Consider the following 21,930-nt stretch of genomic DNA (forward strand, 5'->3'; position numbering starts at 1 on the left):
TGGGAGAGGAAGAGAAAGGACCTGGTAGCATGGAGGAAAAAGAGCTGTGCCGACAGCCAGCAGCTCCTGAGACAAACCCCAAGGCTATGTCTACACAAAGAGTTTTCTCGGCAAAAGCATATGCTAATTAGGGACTCATTTGCATGCGTTGCGGTCTCATTTGCATATTTTCTCTGATCCGTTTTTTCACTAGGGCTACGTCTAGACTGGCATGATTTTCCGCAAATGCTTTTAACGGAAAAGTTTTTCCGTTAAAACCATTTGCGGAAAAGAGCGTCTAGATTGGCACGGACGTTTTTCCACAAAAGCACTTTTTGCAGAAAAGCATCCGTGCCGATCTAGACACGGTTTTGCGCAAGAAAGCCCCGATCGCCATTTTCGCCATCGGGGCTTTTTTCCGCAAAACAGTTTTTAGCTGTCTGCACTGGCCCTCTTGCGCAAAAACATTTCCGGAAAAGGGCTGTTGCCTGAACTGGAATGTCAAAGCATTTGTGCAAGAAGCACTGATTTCAGACAGTAGAGCGTCAGTGCTTTTGCGCAAAATCAAGCGGACAGTGTAGATAGCTGGCAAGTTTTTGCGCAAAAGCAGCTGCTTTTGCAGAAAAACTTGCCAGTCTAGACGCAGCCTAGGGGTTTTGCGCAAAAACAAGCAGTGTGGACGTTTTCTTTTAGTGCCAAAAAATCCTTTTTGCAAAAGATCGGTTTACCCCCTTTTTTGGGGCATAAGGATATTGCGAAAAAAAGGGTTTTTTGTGCAAAAAGAAAACATCCACACTGCTTGTTTTTGCACAAAAACCCCAGCGCAAAAACAGATCATCAGAAAATATGCAAATGAGACTGTGACTCATGCAAATGGGTCCCTCATTTGCTTATTTTTTGCCAAGAAAACTCGTACTGTAGACGTAGCCCTGGGGTTTATCTCAGGGCAGCTGCTTGTGTTACACTCACATAGTAGAGGGCTGGCGTGGAAGGTAGAGGGGTGGGGTTGCTGGTGACTCCTGCCTAGGAGGCATTACACCCATGCTGGGCTCTGTATGCTTCACACACTGCTGCCCAGAACTGTAGCACCTTACGGGAGGAGAGGTTGGAAGGGGAAAGGGCAGGAAAGAACGGGAGAGGAGACACAGCTGGCCAGTTGAACCTAGAGAGCTCCCTCAGGCCTGACACAGGCAGCTATGGAACCATGGACACGGGGTGCCCACGGCGCCAGGCAAACATGGAAAAGCAGAGAGCGAAGCATCTCCCCATAGTGCTGAGAAACTGGGCTTCGATCACAGAGCCCATCACAGAGCCCGGCAGGATGCTGCCACGTTTAAAGGATGCCTCTGCTCCCAGCACCGGTGGAGCGCACCCCATGCCGTGGCTGCACCAAATTCCAACTTCCGTGGGGTCCAACGGGCCCGGGGCTGGGAGGAAAGGGGCGGCTGCCCAGTGAGGCAAGGCTGTGCCAGTTCCCAGAGGGAGTGAAAGCGTCCCTGGTGCGTTGAGCACGTTGGAAGCTTGTCGGCCACGCCCGGGATGGTTTCTGTGGGAGAAGATTCCGTGCGGGACATAAACCCGTGGAAGCTGTGAATCTGCTATGAAAACCATTGATCACTCCTGGCGGGGGAGGGAAACCTCATCTGTACCGGTTTGCAATTACAGCTCCTCTTTATTGTGCACGCAGAACTACCCGTCCGCAGGGAGGCTACAGCACAGCTGTTCCCATCCAGGCCTGGCAGCTCCCAAGCCAGTGATGGCCACTGACCGGCCTCGGCAGCTGTTCTCTGCGCTCTCCTCCCACGCGGGGAAGCAATGCCAGTGCCAGCGTTCGGTGGCGCCGGTGGAGGTGTGCCAGATGATTGGCCGAGCTGCCGGGCTGGGGGCAGTGGCTGCAGAGGACTGAAATAAACCCATTTCCTAGGTTCTCTGGGGCTATGTCTACACTGGCGTGATCTTGCGCCAGAGCTATGCAAATGAGGCTAAACGTGGAATATCGCTGATCCTCGTTTGCATATCTAATGAGCTGCCATTTTTCCGGAAGAGGCTCTTGCGCAAGGAGCTGTCTACACGGCCCCTTCTTGCGCAAGAAAAACCCTCTTGTGCAATGCTGTTATGCTGATTATTTTCAGGAAGAACGGCGTTGCGCAAGAGGGGTTTTCTTGCGCAAGAAGGGGTAGTGTAGACAGCTCCTTCTTGCGCAAGAGCCTCTTCTGCAAAAATGGCGGCTCATTAGATATGCAAACGAGGCTCGGCGATATTCCACGCTTAGCCTCATTTGCATAGCTCTGGCGCAAGATCGCGCCAGTGTAGACATAGCCTGGGTGTTTTACTGTGAGCTCTGGGGAATCGTGGCGTATGCCTGGTCCACAGCCCCGAGTGCATCGTCAGCATAAGGAGCACCCACAAGGCCTCCAGGATGCCAGCCGAGGGAACCCACTACTGGGTCGGGTGTGCACATCTGCCCCTTTGTTACTTTGGAACTGCCCGCAAGGCCCCTCTGAGCGGAGGCACGGCAGTGAGTGTAAGGGCAGGGCTCGCATCAGAATGCGGAGCAAACTCTGACTGTGGGGCAGATTGGCCCCAGGTCTTGGGGGTTACTCCTATGTCTATCAAGGCCCCAGACAGAAAGAGAGATCCACGGGTACCCAGTTCAGAATGGAATCTACACCCCAAACCATCTGTATTGAAACAGCCCCCTTCCCCCTCCATGTTTCCTTGAAGACCACAACCCCCAATCAATCATGATATTAGCTTCGAAAGAGCTCTCATCACGTTCCTTTTAACTGGGTGGGAGAAAGAGAGTATTATTTTCCCTGTTTAAGTGCAGGTTGTCTGAAGCACGGGGATTAAGTGACCTGCCCATGGCAGAAGGGGTATCAGTAGCAGAGCTGCGAATTGAGCTGAGATCTCCTGAGACCCGGCCCAGTGCCGGCTTGTGACTGCCTTCTCCAGGCAGTGCTGTGGGACACTGCACACCAGGAATGCTTTGTAGAAAGGCCCTGGCAGTGTCTCATCTACAAGCACAGGTGCGCTTCCCCAGCCAGGAAGGAATAGGCTGATCCTGGCACCATCTAAGATCGCTTTGTAACAAAATCCTTTTCACGCCGGGAAGCGAGTTGCACTGGGAGATGTGAATGTCTAACCTGGCTTAGCTCAGTCCTCCTGCGAAACAAAATCATGTTGCTCTTTGAGATTTCCTGGAGCACTAACGGAGCAGGTTTGCTTTTAGCCATAGACTTGCAGAGTCCTTCTTGGCACCCTGACTCCACCCCTCCGAAAAAGAATAATCACAGCAGGACCAGCACTGCTGAGATGTGCCTCCTTTTGGGTAGGACAGCACAGCTCCAGGCCTCTACCGAAATGAGCCAAAGGACGTAGCTTGCTCCGGCTCCTTAGCTCACATAAACTGAAGGTCAAGTCCAGGAAGCGGAGGGTCTGCTCCCAAGTCTGTCTATGGCCAGGGGATGTGGTGCGGCTGAATTAGAAGAGAATCCAGGTGGCCATCAACAGCTGAAGTTAGGTGCCACCTTCTGGCTACGGTTTGGGGCTTTTACCCTTCTGTGCACAAAGACCCCTGTGACCATCTGGTCTGACCACCTGTGAAACAGAGGCCACTGAATTTTCCCAGCCAACATACCCAGCAGGCTCGCCAGTGGAGGGGGGCCAAAGTTGGTGATTGCCCCGGAGCGGTGGTGGCTATTGCAGCAGTGACGGCCAGAGCCACAGGCCCTTTAAATCTGTCCCCAAGGACCACACAGAATGCTCTGGGTAGCACTGAGGGCTGGGGGAAGCATGCTGCAGTCCGGGCAGCACTGAGGGCTGGCTGCCCTAGCCCCGCCCCTTCTCCTCAAGGCCCCGCCCCTTCCAGGAGTATTGAGCTGCGCCCGACAAGCTTTGCCAAGTGGAAGCTGTTGCCTCCCCTAACGTCCAGTCTTGACTGATAGACTCTGGGGACGGAGAACCCCTCCCACTCCCGGGCATGATGAAATACCCCCACTTTTTAAAGAAATCGTTATCTTATCCCCGGTAACCGTTTTGACTCTCCAGCCTGACCTCTGTGCCACACAAGCCAGGCTCTTTCCGCCAGGGATCTCACCAGAAGAGACCCCGCCAGTGGCTGGCAAAGGAAATGCTTTCGAGCCTTGTCGCTCCTTTCTGCTCCTGGTGTTTCACACTAGACCCCCGGGTTTTCTCTGCCCTGCCCAGCCCTCCAGCCCAGACTGCATGCTGGTCCCCAAAACTGCAGCAGGTTCCGCTCCCCGGGAGCTGAGGAACTGACCAGACTCACGCAAGCTGGGCCGGCCCGGGGCTGCTCTGGGAAGGGCAGAGGCCTGTGGACGGCCCCGTGGGAGTAGTGTGAAAATGGCAGCGCATTCGGGTGCCTCTAGTATGGCTTTTGCTGGGTATCACACGTCGGTTCTTTGCCTCCCTCTAAAGCGCCGTCTGTCTGTCCCCAAACACAGGCCAGTCGAGAAGCACCGAGCAGCAGGCCCAATGGCACCGCCCTTGGAATCAAGAGGAGCCTTTGATCGGCGTTGGATCGAGCCTCACTGACAAACCTGTGCTGTGCAGGAGGCCAGGCCCCACCATGCGCGTTGCCGGTGTGAACAGTAAGCGCGTGAGATACCTACCAGGGCACTTCTTGTCATTGCACTGCTTGTACTCCTCCTTGGGCCCCTGGCAGGCGTCTCCTCCGAAGAAGGGGCCGTAGCACACTCGGTCGCGCCTCTGCGTCCCGCCCCCGCAGGAGGTCGTGCAGCTCCCCCACGGCCCCCACGCCTGCCACTTGCCGTCCACTGCAGGAGAGAAAACCGGGCCTGAGCTTCGTCGGCAACCGCCGGGAACTCGAGCCCGAGGTGGAGGCTCGCAGTGTTACGGCTGGATGGGCCGGGGGGTGCCCATTGCGAAGGCTCTAACGCTAGCTAAGGGGCGAAGGAGGCGAGGATGGGTGAGGGTCACATAACAGCCCGTATCTCGGTTGCTTTTCCCCACCGATGGCCTCACTCGGCTCTCACTCGCATGAGGGACTCCAGGAGCAGCTTCCTTGTAGCCGTCCGTGTAAAGGCTCGTTATCGCGGCTGGAAGCTGGGGATTGCTGCTCCACTATTTTAGTTGCGGTGGAAGAAGTTTGAACCCTGGAGACTTCTGGGAAGGGGAGGGGAGCGCGCAGCCTGTAAACCCCCCCGCACCCTGGCATGCTGCGCACTAGCTGGCTACCCGGACCCTGCTACTGGGCACTTGTAGTTCCCGCTGCACGCTGGCTCTTTGCGACTGGAAGCAGGAGTATGTCAAAGCATCCTGAGGAATGGATAATGCGTGGTAGCAGGATCCAGACAGCTAATAAATACGTGCCACACTGGTGTACTGTAAATTGGCATCCCCAGCTCCCTGTGTATTAACTCTCCAGGTCCAGACATACGCTGAAATCGTAGGCTTATGCCCAGAGTCAATAGTACACGTCCTTCTCCAGTGCAAACTTCATCTCAGGTCTCCCCTCCCCGCCTCAGCCCCAGCCTGAAATAGGATGACGTCCAGGGGTCTCATGACAGACACAAGAACCAGGCTCAGCTCTGTTCAAATCAGCTGCCAAAGAGCAGCATTAATTCACTTCTGACCCCTGGCCGTCGACCCCGTCCCGTTTCGTTGCTCAATGTGCAGCGGCAGTCAAAAACGCCAACAGCATGTTAGGAGCCACAAGGAAAGAGGATAGAAAAAGAAGACAAAATCTATCATAATGCCACTGTATGAAGCCATGGTACGTTCACATCTTAAATACCGCAGGCAGGGCTGTTTGACCTGTCAAAAAAGATGTATGAGAATTGGAAAAAGTACAGAGAAAGGCAACAGAAATGATTCAAGGCATGGAGCAGCTCCCACAGGCGGAGAAAATAAAAAGCCTGGGACTATTCAGCTTGGAAAGGAAGTGACTACGAGGGGATATGTCGGGGTCTATAGAATCATAACGGGTGTTGAGATAGTGAATAGAGAGGTGCCTTTACTCCTTTAGATAACACCAGAACCAGCATCACCCCATGACATGAATAGATAGGGGGTTTAAACCAAACATAAGGAAGCATTTCTTCACCCAGGCTATGTCTAGACTGCAGGCTTCTTTCGAAAGAGGCTCTTTCGAAAGATCGCGTCTAGACTGCAGGCGGATCTTTCGAAAGAGAAATCCGCTTTTTCGAAAGAGAGCACCCAGCGAGTCTGGATGCTCTCTTTCGAAGATGGCCTCTTTACATTGAAGAACGCCTTCTTTCGAAAGAGGAACTTTCGAAGGAAGGCATTCTTCCTCGTAAATTGAGGTTTACCGCCATCGAAAGAAAAGCCGCGTTCTTTCGAAATAATTTCGAAAGAACGCGGCTTGAGTCTGGACACAGGGGAAGTTTTTTCGGGAAAAGGCTACTTTTCCCGAAAAAACCCCTGAGTCTGGACACGGCCCCAATGCCCAGCCAAGCTATAGAACTCTTTGCCGGGAGGAGGGATTGTGAAAATCCAACGTTGAACTGGGCTCAAAAAAGAAATAGATTGGTTCATGGAGGATGGGTCCATCCATCGCTATTAAACCAAGATGATCAGAGACACAATTCCCTGCTTTGGGAGCCCTGAGCCTCTGACTTCCCAAAGCTGGGACTGAACATCACAGGATCGATCCCTGGGTAAACTGCTCTGTTCTGCTCATTCGCTCTGAAGCATGTTGCTCCAGCCACTGTCAGAAGACGAAATACCGGGGGGAGAAGAACCACTGATTTGATCCAGTCTGGCCATTCTTGTGTTTTTATTTCCCATCACCTGAGACATCCAGGCCTCCTGGTTCATCTCACCCAGGGCTAAGATGTTGGGGCTGCTTGTGGAAGCTCTGAATAGACAGGCACTTATATTCGTGAGTCAAGGTGGGTGAGGTAATAAACTTGACAAGACCTTTGCGTAAGGCCCAAACCTTGACCCCTCCACCAACAGAAGTTGGTCCAATAAAAGATCTTACCAACCCTCTTCTCTCTAGTGCCAACACACCTAGCACAACACCGCGTGCGTGTAATAGCCATTTAATAACCAAAGCATACAGCTTCAATCCAAATGGCCATTTCACAAGCTTCACTTCTTCAGCTTAGGGAGTGAGGTGCTACCAATACAGTAGATTTTGAGAAGTAGAAAAACCCCACAGAGACAACCAAGAAGCCACTTTCCAGCCATGGAGTTACTGCCCACTTTGGGTTCGTCTACACAGCTGCGTTATTTCGGGAAACTGACGTTATTCTGAAATAACATCGTCCGTGTCTACACTACATGCAGTTATTTTGACATAACGTCAAAATAATGTCGAGCTGGGGAACTTCTTACTCTGATTTGTGTCACCCTCGTTTTACGAGGAGTAAGGGACGTCGAAGGAAGAGTGGTCTGACTCGGACTTCTTGCTGCACAGACAGCACCAAAAGCCAAAATAAGCTATTTCAATTTAAGCTAAGCAATTGACTTAGCTGAATTGGCGTGACTTGTTTCAGCTTTTGCCCTGCTGTGTAGATGTGCCTGAGGACTTCATTGTAAGTGAAATTCATTCTTGTGCAAGGAGCTACCTCACGACCCACTCACCATGTCAAACTGTGGAATCAGCCCTCAAGAACATAAATTGGCCAGATTCCTTCCTGGATCAAGTCACTTGTTTTTACATTCTGGGCCTAAGGTATAAAAGATTTTGTCTGTGTGGGTTTGTTTCACGGGCCTTGGGAATGGGATTTTCAAGTGCTCTGAGATACAGACTGTAAGATTGTATAGTTCCATTGTCACTCCTCCGATTGCTTCTGCATCCTCCATGGACGTGCTGCCTTGTAGCTCACTTCTTACTATTCAGAATGACATTTCACATTTCCAAAGCACTGTACAAATGTTAATTAATCCTCCCAACATGCCCGGGAGGTAGGGAAATATCCTCGTCACGTCATACAGAGGGAATAGTGCGTTGTCTGTGGCCATGTAGCAGAGTGAGACGGAGAACCCAGGAGTCTGGATTCCTATTTCTAATCACATTTTAGCTACAAATCATGTAAGACATCTATTGTAACAAGACAGTGACAGGGCAGGGATTACTTTTCTTCTTTCCCTAGCGGTGGAAGAACACCATTATCATAAAACACATGCTATGCCACAACCGCTAGCCCAGTGTTTCTTAAACTTTTTAAGACCGAGGAACACCAAACATTCATTTTGTTTTATGAGGAACGCCAAGGATTTTTTGTTGAGCAAAAGAAAAGGTCGGGGGAAGTTGTTGAGCCAAAAAAAAAAAAAAAAGTCGACTGCCCCTTTAATGGTGGCCATTTTGAACTCTGTTCTTCGCGGCACACCTCCGACTGCCTCACGGCACACCGGTGTGCCCCAGAACACAGTTTAAAAAAAACGGCTCTAGCCCTTTCTACACCAACATCATCTGCACCTTCTGTTCAGGGCCATGTCCCCACAACACTCGAAACCTTGCTCGCAACCACCTGAGAACAGAAACTCAGCAACTGAAAAGGGATAAGGCCTAAATAGCGGAGCCTATTTTTGTCAGGGCAGGAAAGCCAATGCCCTGTCCAAGCACTGCTTTGTGAGAGTGGTGTTCTGCTGCTAGAGAAAGTAGTCCCTGATGGACCTTGTGATATTCTCTGAGAAATATGACCACTGCAAAGCCCTCAGTTACCCGCACCTGCCTAAAAGCTGACCTGGAGCCTGTTGTGCTGTGGAAGCCAAGCAACTGAATTCTCTCCCATCCCATAAGCCCTGCTTAGTTCCCCGCACAAAGCCCGTTCCCTCAGAGACTGGTGAAGTGCACCCGACTATAAGCAGAGCCTGGCTCAGGCAGGTAACTGAGACTTGCCGGTTTCACACTTCTCTGGCACGTGCTTCCACTCCAGTTCCCTTCTGAAATGACCTATCCTAGGCCCTCTCCCCTATGATGCAAAGTGGCTATTCCCAACCGTGAAGGACTGGTCACAATGACCTAGAAGCTACAGATCTTGTTTTTCTACTATGAGCAAAGAAAAGTGCATGATCATTTCTGTACCGTTCACGTTCAGTGTTCCCCAACCTCTCTCTCAAGCCAGACACGGTGAGGGTTAATCCTATGTCAGTCCCAATCATGAATTGGACAAGTTCATTCGTAGGCCACAAATATGATGAAAGGAGGAGGGTGAAAATGCCACAGCGCTATGGAAAAAATTCCATAGAAGAGATTTAATAGATAGGGTAAAGTTTTCAAAAGCACCAAAGTCACTTAGGAGTCTATGTCCCATGGGACTTAGGCACTTTTGACAATGTTGGCCTATGACTATACTGTTGGGACGGGAGACAAATGAGAAGTTTACAACTCAAAGACAATAATCAGAGTCCCTTTACTCATCCTTTCGCTTAATGGTAGAATAAGGGGACACTAGTGAAATGGAAAGGCAATCACTTGGAACTTTTGGTTTAAACAGTGCTTAATTAACCTGTGGAACTGCTTGCCACAAGATTTGATTGAGGCCAATGGCTTAGCAGAAGTCCAAAAAAGGATTTTAAAATTATATGAATAATGCTGACATCCACAGCGGCATGAAAGAGAATCAAACAATTGTAAAGGATATACATCATTAGTTTTCATGTCATATGGCAACCAATGACCTCAGATTAGGAAAATACTTCCCCTATGGTCAGGCTATTCTATTATTGTCCACTAGGGGGTTTCTTGCACCTTTCTCTGGAGTATCTGTCCTAATGGTATACTGGAGTAGAGGAACCATTGTTAATGGAAGGTGGACCAGTGGGGAAAATAGAACTGTTCTTCCTCAAGGGAAATAAAGGGGCATTTGTCATAGTCACGGTGCAACTGTAGAGAGTTGGGGAGGGATCCATGATACACACTAACCCATTTTCCACTGACCTGGGCACTGCCTTAGGAAGCAGTCTCGGGTTTCCACCCAGTGCCCCTGGCACTCCGCTCCACCGTAGGAGGGTCCGTTGCACTCCCGTGTCCGCTGCTGGGTACCGTTGGAGCAGGTGGAAGAACAGGAACTCCAGCTCGACCACTCATTCCAGTTCCCATCCACTGAGTGGCCCAAAGAGAGAAAAAGAAGCAGAGAATGTGAAAATCCCTTTCACCAGGATGGAGGCCTGTTCCACGAGGACTGGCCAGTCAAACCAAGGTACGGTTGTGCTGGACACAATACAGTGGGCCAAAGCCGACAGAGCCATGCTGCACATACTGAGAGATGTAGATGGGTATACAAGGGAAGGAGCACTCAAACTCTGTCCCGCCTTAGCAATATATATATATTTCATGGGAAAAACCCATCTGAGGAAGTGGGTTTTGCCCATGAAAGCTCATGATACTATAGATATGTTTAAACAAAAAACAGGACTGTGTAGCACTTTAAAGACTAACAAGATGGTTTAATAGGCGATGAGCTTTCGTGGACCAGACCCACTTCCTCAGATCAAATAGTGGAAGAAAATTGAACACATATGAATTAATTGTATCCTTTGGTATATATGGTTGTGACAATTTTCTTCCACTATTTGATCTGAGGAAGTGGGTCTGGTCCATGAAAGCTCATCACCTATTAAACCATCTTGTTAGTCTTTAAAGTGCTACACAGTCCTGTTTTTTGTTTCAGCTGCACCAGACTAACACGGCTACATTTCTACCACTATAGATATGTTTGTTAGCCTCTAAAGATGCTAGTTGTTTTTAAAATTACGGACTAACATGGTTACCCCTCTGAGACTTTCAACCTTAGCAATATAGACTATTTCAGTATCACAGATTATGTCAGATAATATTATAACAGCATATAATAACACAAACTTTTTGACTTTCATAGTAGCATTGCAAATACCATATTACAAATGATAACATATCGTCCTAACGATAAAGTATAAAAAAAAAGATATTTTGAGCCAATTGTCACAAACTGTTCTGATTCTTTTTCATTGAAAGTTTTCATCAAAATCAATAAGCTCTTGTGGAAGATTTCAATTTTGCCAAATCAGTACGTTCCAGTGGAAAAGTGGACACGTTTGAGACATTTTGACCAGGTCTAGTTCAAAGTGGTGTATGTGGAAAGAAGGAAAGATGGAGGGATGTGTTTTAAAATTCCATCTGTCTTTCAGAGAGAATATTTGCACAGGAACTCAATGTTATTCAATGGAATTCACTGTGTAGCAGGATATACCGTATGGCACAAGTGGAATGAAATAAAGATCCGCAAGTGTGTATGCATGTATATATCAAAGCACTTCTCTTTTTGAGGCAGTCTTTGCATGTATCTTTGCATGTATCTGAGTGTATTGACAGTCTTTGCATGTATCTGAGTAGAAACATCTTGGATAATACATTAGCAAAAAATGGCAAAGGGAAATTCTGAAAAGCCCAGGATAGGAATGGAACATGACTGCCTTTTATTAGTGTGATCTATTTTAAAACATTTCCTACCATGGCAGCTCCGCTCTAATTAGCCCCCAATCAACAGATATCGCATCTAACCTTTCTACCAGTCCTGCTTTGTCTCATTAGCAATGGTGCTTGTTATCTACCTGGCTAAAAACAAGCGAGGCCCAGCGGTGGGTCTACCCTTAAGGTTCTGAATCTCTCCCGAACCCCATTTTTCAGAGATTTAAGCTTCCTTCTGCATAAAAAGTTTGGCTCCTCAGACCCAGACACAAATTGATTAAAAAGTATTTGACATCTGGTTCCTTTTTTGTAATTTACAAGCTCTCAAAAGGCACCACATTAATCTCAGGGTCTCACTGGTTTTTGTTTGTTTAATTGTCTGTGCACATGAAAGACAATGCATGACAGCCAAAAATGTACAATTTCAAAGCTAATCGGAGTGGCAAGGAATCAGCCAAAAAGAACATGAGGCAACTTAGTTCAGTACCTATGTATGTATTTAGGTGCCCAGCTGTAGCCGCTCCACTAGGAAGACTTTGAACGCCTATGCTCTTGGTTCTGTATCAATGCATATGAATGCCACGGGGCTGAGTTTTAAGAGATGTAAACCCCACTGGAGTCAGCGAGATGACTCCTCAAAGGATTTGTCCCAGTAATAGCAATGATAATTGTGGAGCTGTTCCTAACTCAGCACAGCTTCATTGACTTCAACACAACTATGATTCATGCCAGGTGAGGCTGAGTTTCTGCATCTCTTAGGCTACGTCTAGACAGCAGGGCTATTTTGGGATACTGGAAGTATCCCAAAATAGCAACTCTGCATCTTTAAATGCACCTGTGATTTCCAAATAGATTTCAAAATAACGGGCATGCCATTCCGGTGTCCCTGTAGCCCTCGTTCCACGAGAGTTAAGGGCCTTGTTGGAATTGCGCTTTATTACAAAAGAACCTCGAAATAAGCTATGCAATTTGTGTAGTGCAAATTGTGTCACTTATTTTGATTTAAGGGTGCTGCATAGATACACCCTTATAGTCCATATAAGTAAAATATTGCAGCATTTATCACTATAGCTCCATGTGCGACGGTACCACTACTCTACACTATCAGGCTAGGGGCTATTCTTATAGAGCGGGGGTTGGCAACCTTTTCAAACCAAAGAGCCAAACTACATCAACATTCAGTACAAGTGGTCAACAAAGAGCCATGTAAGAATGCCTGAAATATACAACTTATTATTGACCATTGACATGATGATTAATAATAGCATGAATGAAACGTACTCACAGACTTTATTTAATGGCACTTCTGCTGCTGCATCTTTTCGCACATTTCTTTGACAGTAACATCATAACTGGTCAAATCCAGCTTCATGCACGCATGCAAGCTACATGAGTAATCAAGCGTTTATAAAATTTTCCATTTTCCATTTTCATTTTAAAAGTTGCCTGTATTTTGGGGATGATGAAAGAGCCATATTCGGTTCTGTACTGAGCCATATTTGGCTTGAGAGTCATAGGTTGCCAACCCCTGTTATAGAGGAGTGAGGCATTTGTTGTGTAAGGAGGATAAAATGGGAATGTGTCTATAGGGATCTGCCTTGTGAATCCACCCACTGAATAGGGGACCAGGGAAAAGTCATATTACATAGAGACAGGACTGCCATATTCAGTAGACTTCCAATAATCCGGCACCCTTGGGACCCAGGGGGTGCCGGATTATTGGATATGCTGGAGTATCGGGAGGTACTCCGGCGGGGTGCTGTGATAGATCTGCCAGGACCCGCACTGCATGGGAGGGTCGGCGGGGAACAGCGCGGGGAACGGCGAACCCTCCGCCATGTTGTGGGGAGGTAGTGGAAGCCCCGTGCAGCTGGCTTTCAAGCAGGGAAACTTGTAAGCAGCGGCAGTGGAGAGGTGGGGGTTGGTGGGGAATGCTGCCTGCTTTTTGCCCCCTCTCCGTCGCTGCCACTTACAAGTTCCCCCGCTTGCAAGCCAGCTGCGCGGGCCTTCCACTGCCTCCCTGCAACATGGTGGAGGGTTCGCCCCTTGCTGCGCTGTTCCCCGCTGACACCCCCCCCACCTGCCCGCCCGCCTGCCTTCCTTAAACAGCTGCCTGCCTCTCGCCCCCTCTCTGCCTCTGCTTCTGGGCACTCCAATTGTCCGGCTGGCTGGAGCACTTCCGGGTTCCAGTTGGTGCCGGACTATCAAGAGTGCCAGACCACTGGATGCCGGACAATTGGAGTTTTACTGAATTTGCTTTATTCTCATAACACTAGCACCAGGTGTCACCACATGAAATGAATAGGTTTAAAACAAACAAAAGGAAGTATTTTTTTCACACAGCACACAGTCAACCTGTGGAACTCCTTGCCAGAGGATATTGTGAAGGCCAGATAAATTCATAGAGGATAGGTCCATCAATGGCTATAAGCCAGAGATAGAGTCTTTGGTCTCTGTCAGAAGCTAAGAATGCATAACAGGGGATGGATCACTTGATGATTGCCTGTTCTGTTCATTCCCTGTGGGGTACCCGGCATTGGCCATTCTTGGAAGGCAGGATCCTGAGCTAGATGGACCTTTGGTCTGACCCAGTCTGGCCGTTCTTACGTCCATGTATTGTATTTTCAGGAAGTGTAGGAAATGAAGCCAGAAGAGCTGGCTGTGGTTCCAGGTTATATCTTTACTCATAGCTCCAGTCATAAAGGGCACCCATCCAGTACGGTGCTGAGACCCCACCATTCCTATGGACATCAGGGAAGTGAGGCGGCTCGGTAGCTGGCAGCCTAGACCACAAGCAGCATGAGGCAATGACAAGCGAAGAACGGGCCGTTCATTAGACGTTCTCCCTCTATGGTCTATGTGCACAATCCGTTGGCTCTCTCCTCTCCTTCCAAAGAGAGGCAGGGCCCATTCTGTGCCGCCAACCCCGCAGAATAAAATGCCATTGTGCCAGTAACAGAGTTTTGTACTGTGTGCAGTAATGAATCCTCCGCATAGGGCCGTAATAATTGATATGAGTGTCAAGTGTATAAGGCACTGAATAGCTCCCATTGTTGTGTTTCAATGAGCACTCATTTGGCACAAAGGAGTCAATGGTTACCTTTGTGGCATTAATTAGAGCTGAAAGGTTTCTATTAATTTCCGCCTTTAATTTCATTGCTATTTTATTAGCTACGGTATATGTATTTATTTGTCTCCGAGCAATGAATTGTGTATCAATGTTAATGAAAGAGATGCTTTAGTACCCTAGCATTGTCACCCTCTGTCCTGCTCAATTTGTTTTTTTCTGAGCTGGCCAACTTGGATTCTGGGAAGTCCTCATTCTAAGCAGAGATGTTAGGAACAAAGGGATTAGATACCTGGTCTGGGAACTGGGGAGAAAAATGGGTAAAGGAGCTAGCAAAATGTGGGGAGACATTTCACACAATTTTCACACACACATACCTTCCCTCCCTGCAAAGAACATTACATTTTGAAGATTTTTTTGGTCAACATTTGAAAATTTGCAATCAACCCCATTTTGGGAAGGTTGGTTATAGATCCAACATTGGGACCATGTTACTCTAAAACTTCCTCAAGACTTGCCGATCTCTAAGCCGAGATGGGCTAAGTTTTGGGACAGTCCTAGGCTTAATTTATTGTGTGGGAGATGAAAGCCCTGCCAAATGCAACAGGGTTTGATACGGAGGAAAAAAACAGCTACTTGTTGAGATTCGCTTGGAGGTTTTGAGATCATTCTAGTTTTAAACTGCATGCAAAAGTCAGCAGGGTGCAAATCTTTGAGAATTAACATCTGGAGGTGAGAGGGGATAGTCACACAGATCACAGTAAAGCTGCTAAGTTCCTCACAGATCAAATGCTGACTGAGAAAAATAGCTCCCAACGGACCATGTGGAATAATATATTAGAGGACAACAGAATCTTAGCAGTCAGACACTAGAACCTACCCGGTTCTATTGCATATCGTGTGCTCAGGTTCTTGCGAATGGGAGTTCTGACCCTAAGATTTTACTGGGTGCTAGACAAATTTCCAGAGGGACATCTCTGGAGACCAAATTCTGGAGGGGCAGCAGCAATACAAACTTTCCTCTCCATGGCCCTCCACTGTCCTTCAAACTCGTCCTCCAGACCCACTTCTAGGGTTGTTTATTCTGCATGCCCGCTTGTCTGATCAGGCTGATTAAGAAGCAAGCAACTGCCAAACGTCTTGGGTTTTGTAGAGAGCTGCCCCCCATGAACGGGGCTGGAGGGAAATGCTCTGTTTTTTACCGCCTTACCTGGGCAAAGTGCAATGTTGCAGAACTTAGTTTGTTTTTCAGGTCCCTCGCAGGGGTTTCCACCAAACTGCGGGGGCTTGCAGGTGCGGGTTCGATCCCTATACCCACGCCCACAAGTTGAGGAGCACAGACTCCACGGAGACCACTCGTCCCAGGTGCCGTGCACTGAAATCAAAGCAGAGCGCGTAAACATCCTTTTCTCAGGAGTCTTAGATAGCTCAAGAACCATTATATGGAACATGGTGTCTTGCCCATAGTAAGAAACCCCTTAGGGCATGTCTCCACTAGGAAACTATTTTGAAATTATTTAAATCAACTTAACTCCCAATTTAACAACATTGAAATAGCATGTCCTTGACTTAGAGCCCCAGGAAGCACTGGGGAGTAACTACAGGCCGTCCCCGGGTTACATGGATCTGACTTACATCGGATCCCTACTTACAAACGGGGTGAGGCAACCCCGCACAGCAGACCAGGGAGACGCAGAGCGGCTTTTCTCAGCAGACACCTCAGCTTGAGAATAAAGGACTGAGGGAAGTGAGGTAGGAGAATAAATCTGAGCTCTGGCGAAATGTTTGGCTAGAGTTTCCCCTACAATATGTACCAGTTCCGACTTACATACAAATTCAACTTAAGAACAAACCTACAGTCCCTATCTCGTACATAACCTGGGGACTGCCTGTAGTTTGAATTACTCTGGGGAGTCGTTATTTCAAAATAGCGGCACCGGACCATCCTCAGTGCCGCTATGTTGAAATAACTATTTTGAAATTAGTGTTAGTCCTTGAGAAAAGCAGGAGTACAGACTTTGAAATAAGTGGCCCATTATCCCATTATTTTGAAATAACGGGCTTGGTAGTGCAGACTCGCCACTTATTAATTCGACCTAACGGGGGGGGGGGGTTCAAAATAAAGCCCTCGTGTAGATCAGGGCTAGGACACCAGCATGGGTCTTAAGGAGCAAAACAAATCAGTCAGGAGCATGCATGGAACATTGTCGCCAAATGGTTCTTCGCTAGTTTCACAGACATGAAAAATCCTGACACAATTTTCACTGACTGCCTCTCTTTATATATTTGTGCTGGGGGTGGGGGAGGCATTTCTGAGCAAGCAGCAGAAATGCACAGTCGCAAAGAGAAAACCCTGGCGAAATTGGACAGCGCCAATGTCAAAGTCACTGAACGCCAGCCCCTCCACTAATGATACATAACCCAATGCTTTCGCTTTTATCTCTAAACCTTCACAAGGCAACAGGCTTTTAGAAAGCCACAGCAATGTCAGGAGGCAGACTTTTAAGTGCTAAAGCATCATTCAGAAGTGACACAATCATAGGCAGAGCTAAAGAGACTTGGAATAGCTAAATGGGCTTGCAAAACTCCAGTGTTGTTACGGCTGCCCAAGCATTGACTAGTTACTGGTAACTGCTAGAATTAGACATCAAAAGGTGCAGCATAGAGCTGGTCAGAAAGACTTGGACCAAACCATTTTCCTTTGCAAAAATGTAGCTTGAGAGAAACCAAAATCAAATGGGATGATTGAGTTGGGGTTGGTCCTGCTTTGGGCAGGGGGCTGGACTCGATGACTCCTGAGATCCCTTCCAGCCCTAAGATTCTATGAGTCTATGAAATGAAATTAACAAGCATCAGGTTTTAAACATACAAAAGGACGTATTTCTTCACATAATGCAAAATCAACCTGTGGAACTCCTTGCCAGAGGATGTTGTGAAAGCCAAGACTATAAAAGGGTTCTAAAAGAACTAGATACATTTATGGAGGAGAGGGCCATCAATGCATATTAGCCAGGATGCATATTAGACAGGAATGATGTCCCTAGCCTCTGTTTGTCAGACGCTGGGAATGGATGACAGAGGAGGGATGACTTAATGATTCCTTGTTCTGTTCACTCCCTCTGGGCACATGGTGCTGGCCACTGTTGGCAGACAGGATACTGGGCTAGATGGACCTTTGGTCTGACCCACTATGGCCATTCTTATTTTCTTATATAAAACACTTGACAAAATCAAATCAATTTTGTTTCAGAACACAAAACAAATATCCTGAAAATGTTCAAGCATCCCATTTCAGTATTTTTGGAATGTGTTCTGATTTTTTTTCAATTAAGCCCAATCAAAGCCAAATGTTTTCAGAGATCCAAAACTTTGTCTTTTCTTCAGCATTTTCTTTCATGGACAATTTTTAGATTTCACTCCAAATAGGAATGATGGCAGATTTCAAAATCTCTAAAACCTTAGAAAACAGACGCTTCACTCTCTGCACAGGTCTAGTGCAGCAATTCAGTTTGCACAGCCCACAGGAGTGTACAAGTTTATCGTAGCAGGCATTTGGGTTGTAAATCAGGCTATCTCTGTTTTAGGCTATCCAATGCTGCTCAGTTTCAGTAGAGCAATATAATTTAATCTAGCCAAGGTATTTAGGGAACATCAAGTTGCAGTGGGAGAGGTTTAAGTTGGATATTAGGAAAATCTATTTCCCTAGGAGGGTGGTGAAGCACTGGGAGGTGGTGGAATCTCCATCCCTGGAGGTTTTTACGTCCCGGCTTGACACAGCCCTGGCTGGGATGATTGAGTTGGGGTTGGTCCTGCTTTGGGCAGGGGGCTGGACTTGCTGACTCCTGAGGTCTCTTCCAACCCTGTGATTCTATAAACATTAGTCACTGTAGAACCTAGGATCCAAATGCCCCAAGAACAGCCCTGATCTCCTTGGTGGGTTTTTGTGCTCTCCAGCTCCAGTTCAGGATTAAATAAGAAAGTTCTGAGGCTGCTGCCAAAACAAAAAAATTGTACTACAAAATTGGCATGAGGCCTGTTCCAAACCTCCGAACCCAAAGCAGAGATTCTGGCTGGTTCTTAACAGAATGGGATCGCTAACCCCAGCAGTGGGTTATCTCGTGTGGGGGAAAGAATCCATTCATTTCCCATGGCGAAGCCACGCCTTATCCCCAGGAAACGCATCCGAGGCAAAGGTTTAGTGGCTTTTCCCTGAAACGAGCTGATGTGGTGGGGTAGGACTGGACAGCAATGCTGGGAAACAGAGGAGGAGAGAGCGGGCAGAGGGGTGAGCCGGGAGAGGGGAGAATTCGCCGTTACAAATGGGTCTTGGAAATCTGATTCGGCTACTTGAGATCCTCAAGGCTGCTTGGGAAACAGAGATTGCGCCAGGCTGCCAATGCTCTCCTGGCCATTCTGAGCCGGACAGCAGAAGCGCTTCCTGAGAACCCCGGGAGACACCTGGCAAGCTCAGTGGCGGGACGTGGAGCCCTGGGGGCGCACCTGGGCAGACGGCGGAGTTGTTGCACTGTCTCTGCTCCCGGAGAGGGCCGCTGCACTGAGTGCTGTAGGAGGACGACACGCAGAACCTGGTCCTGGTCTGCCAGCCCTCCCCGCAGGTGGTCGAACACACGCTCCACGGGGACCACTCCTCCGCGGCAGGGTCACCTGGCAGGGGCAGAGCAGAAAGTGAGGCCACCGCGTCAGAACCTGGCTGCAGTTTTAGGGAGGGAGGAGGTGGGGATCTCCTGGCACGCTCAGGAAAACAAGAGAAAACTCTGCCCATCTTTCCCCTTCGTCACTGGCGTCTGCCAGCCTGCACCATGGAGACAGAGGGGAGCAGAGAATAAGCATGGAGCAGACACTAGCTGAAACTGCCCCTCCAATTGTTCCTTATGATCCCTGCCGGCATCCAAACCCCAAGCAGCCCTTTAGCAGCAAAGGTCAAACAAGGTCGTGGCCCAAATGCCTGCATCACCTCTCAACACCTACGCCACGGGAAGGGCGTCGGGAAGACACATACAGGTTGAACCTCTGTAGCCCGGCACCCTCAGGACCTGACCAGTGCTGAACCAGAGAATTTGTCTAGCAGCATCACCAACTACTGTTACTCATCATGGATTTCTAATTCGAACTACCTACTCCGTGCCGCATGTAGCCGCGGGCACGGAGTTCGGACTAAGGGGGATTTAAAAATGGCGGCGCCCGGGAACATGCAAATGAAGCCCGGGATATTTAAATCCCGGGCTTCATTTGCAACTCCAGTTGCCCTCATTTGCCTACCTAGCTCGAACTAACGAGCTAGCGTAGACATACCCTTAGAGCTAAATAACAGCACAGACCATGGAGAGCCAGGACTGGTGGCTGTAAACCAAACTTTATGGGACCGCGGGAAACTTGGCCACGCCCATGACAAGTGGACGATGGCTAACTCAAACCATGCCAGACCACGGGTGTTGCCGGAGCAGAGAGTGCCGGACTAGAGAAGTTCAACCAGTAGAAGCATCCCACCGCATCGGAGCTGGGAGAGCAGAGGAGAAGGAGAGACAAGCCTGCATGTTCCCTTCCTCCTCATTACAACACGAAGGACCCGCCTGGTCCATGTTTTGTGCAGGAAGGGAGGCGGGCTGCTTGGCCGGTCTCTCAGTGTGAGCAGGTGACACAGGCTGGGGGCGGGAACAGGCTTTGGTACCCTCCCACACACACGAGAGCCTCACCCCGCAGACAGAAGCAAAACAATCACCTCGCGAAACCATGCGCTTCAAATCGAGTCTTGAAAAATGACACTCGGGGTGCCTGTAATGTACCCTACAGAGGTTTCAATATGCAGATAGTCCAGAGAGCTGGTTGTGAGACACAGCACCCTTTGACCCAGGAGCAGGGATGAGGTATGACCAATATGTCCCTCCTTGCAGTGCCGTAACAGAGACCACTAACGGCTTCTAGTGCCGCTGGAGATCGGTGGCAGAAGCCCCTGGTGGTATCACTCCTTCAGAGCTAAATGCTCTAAGTGAACCTCACCAGACTGTTAGACTGTGTCTAGACTACATGGCTCCATCGAGGGAGCCATGTAGATGAGGGTTGTAGGCAAAGGGAAATGAAGCCGCGATTTAAATAATCGCGGCTTCATTTAAATTTACATGGCTGCTGCGCTGAGCCGACAAACAGCTGATCAGCTGTTTGCCGGCTCAGTGCGCTAGTCTGGACGCTCCCGCGACGACCTGAAAGCCCTTTATCGACATCCCATTTATGCCTCGTAGGATGAGGTTTACCGGGGATGTCGATAAAAGGCTTTCATGTCGGCAGGGGAGCATCCAGATTAGCGCGCTGAGCCGACAAACAGCTGATCAGCTGTTTGTCGGCTCAGCGCGGCAGCCATGTAAATTTAAATGAAGCCGCGATTATTTAAATCACGGCTTCATTTCTCTTTGCCAAAAAAACAAATCTACATGGCTCCGTCGATGGAGCCATGTAGTCTAGACATACCCTTATAGCCCCTTATAGCCCTTAAAGTACCCTAATAGCCCCGACTGCTCAGGGCGAGCCGTGTGTACCAGCGACTGGCCAGGTAACCGGGATTTCACGTGATTGTGGCAATGTGTATCTGACCAGCTGGCATCGGTATCTGTATTAGGTGTCCTATGACACTCCGGAAACTACTGCTCCCTCCGAGTCAGTGCACGGGTTGAGTTATATTTCATCTGCTTCTGAGGATTTACGCCTTTCAGAGAGATGATACTGAATTACGTCCCACCGGGAGGATTAAGTGAAGGTCGTCGGTGTCTCTTGATTTAAGAGTTACCCTTGGGGAAAGACTCGTGGCAGTGGAAAGTTTAGAGAAAGCCGTAACCACAAAGGGGGTTGGACTTGCCTTGATTTCTCACTGGCTTCTGCCTGGGCTGACACTGCGTGGCGTGAGTAACAGGAGAGAGAGTTTATAACAAATCTTTGCCTTCTACAAATTCAGGTCCCTCTTTGCTGTAAAACAGCCACCTTCACAGCACAGATCCCCCGCAACAATTGTGAGCAGTCTGTTCTTACCGTTCTGTGTTCCCTGCTCGGTGGGAACAGGGGGTAAGGATGCACCTGACCATGCTCATTGAGCCAATGATGATAAATGCAATTTTGCTCTGTGGATTTGCACCCGGAGATTCCCCCTTCCAGCCAGTAGCACTGCTAGACTCAACCTTTGCTTCTAGGGTGCGTGGGCCTGTGTCAAGAACCCTGGGAGAGCGAAAAAGCATCTGTCTCCAGCATCTGATTTTAGATTCGGGATTGTCATGACGACGGGGCCGGCGCTCTGAGCCCTGACGGCATGCGCACAGCCCTGTCAGACAGACACAGCGTCACGGGACCTAGTGGGCAAGTTCCCCTCCTAATAAGTAGCCTTCGCCACTACCACCACCTCAGCAGCACCCTGGCCTCCTGCACCAGCGGCTTCCAAATGCCAGGCCGGGACCCAGCGCTGGGGGGTGGGATGTCG

At 48.9% G+C, this 21,930-nt stretch overlaps 1 protein-coding gene across 10 annotated transcripts in view; it reads right to left on the reverse strand.

The window, feature by feature from the left end:
- The window catches only part of ADGRB1 (adhesion G protein-coupled receptor B1), a 423,185-nt gene that overhangs the window by 169,577 nt on the left and 231,678 nt on the right, over window positions 1-21,930 (reverse strand). For all 10 annotated transcript variants that reach the window (XM_075920018.1, XM_075920015.1, XM_075920016.1 and 7 more), the window contains 4 exons: window positions 18,951-19,115; window positions 15,661-15,825; window positions 9,875-10,039; window positions 4,614-4,778 (listed from right to left, as the gene is read on the reverse strand). In XM_075920018.1, the coding sequence (XP_075776133.1) occupies window positions 4,614-4,778; window positions 9,875-10,039; window positions 15,661-15,825; window positions 18,951-19,115 (660 nt within the window). The remainder of the gene's footprint in view (window positions 1-4,613; window positions 4,779-9,874; window positions 10,040-15,660; window positions 15,826-18,950; window positions 19,116-21,930) is intronic.

This window comes from Pelodiscus sinensis, chromosome 2, assembly GCF_049634645.1.
Source record: "Pelodiscus sinensis isolate JC-2024 chromosome 2, ASM4963464v1, whole genome shotgun sequence".
NCBI classification, from domain to species: Eukaryota; Metazoa; Chordata; order Testudines; family Trionychidae; genus Pelodiscus; species Pelodiscus sinensis.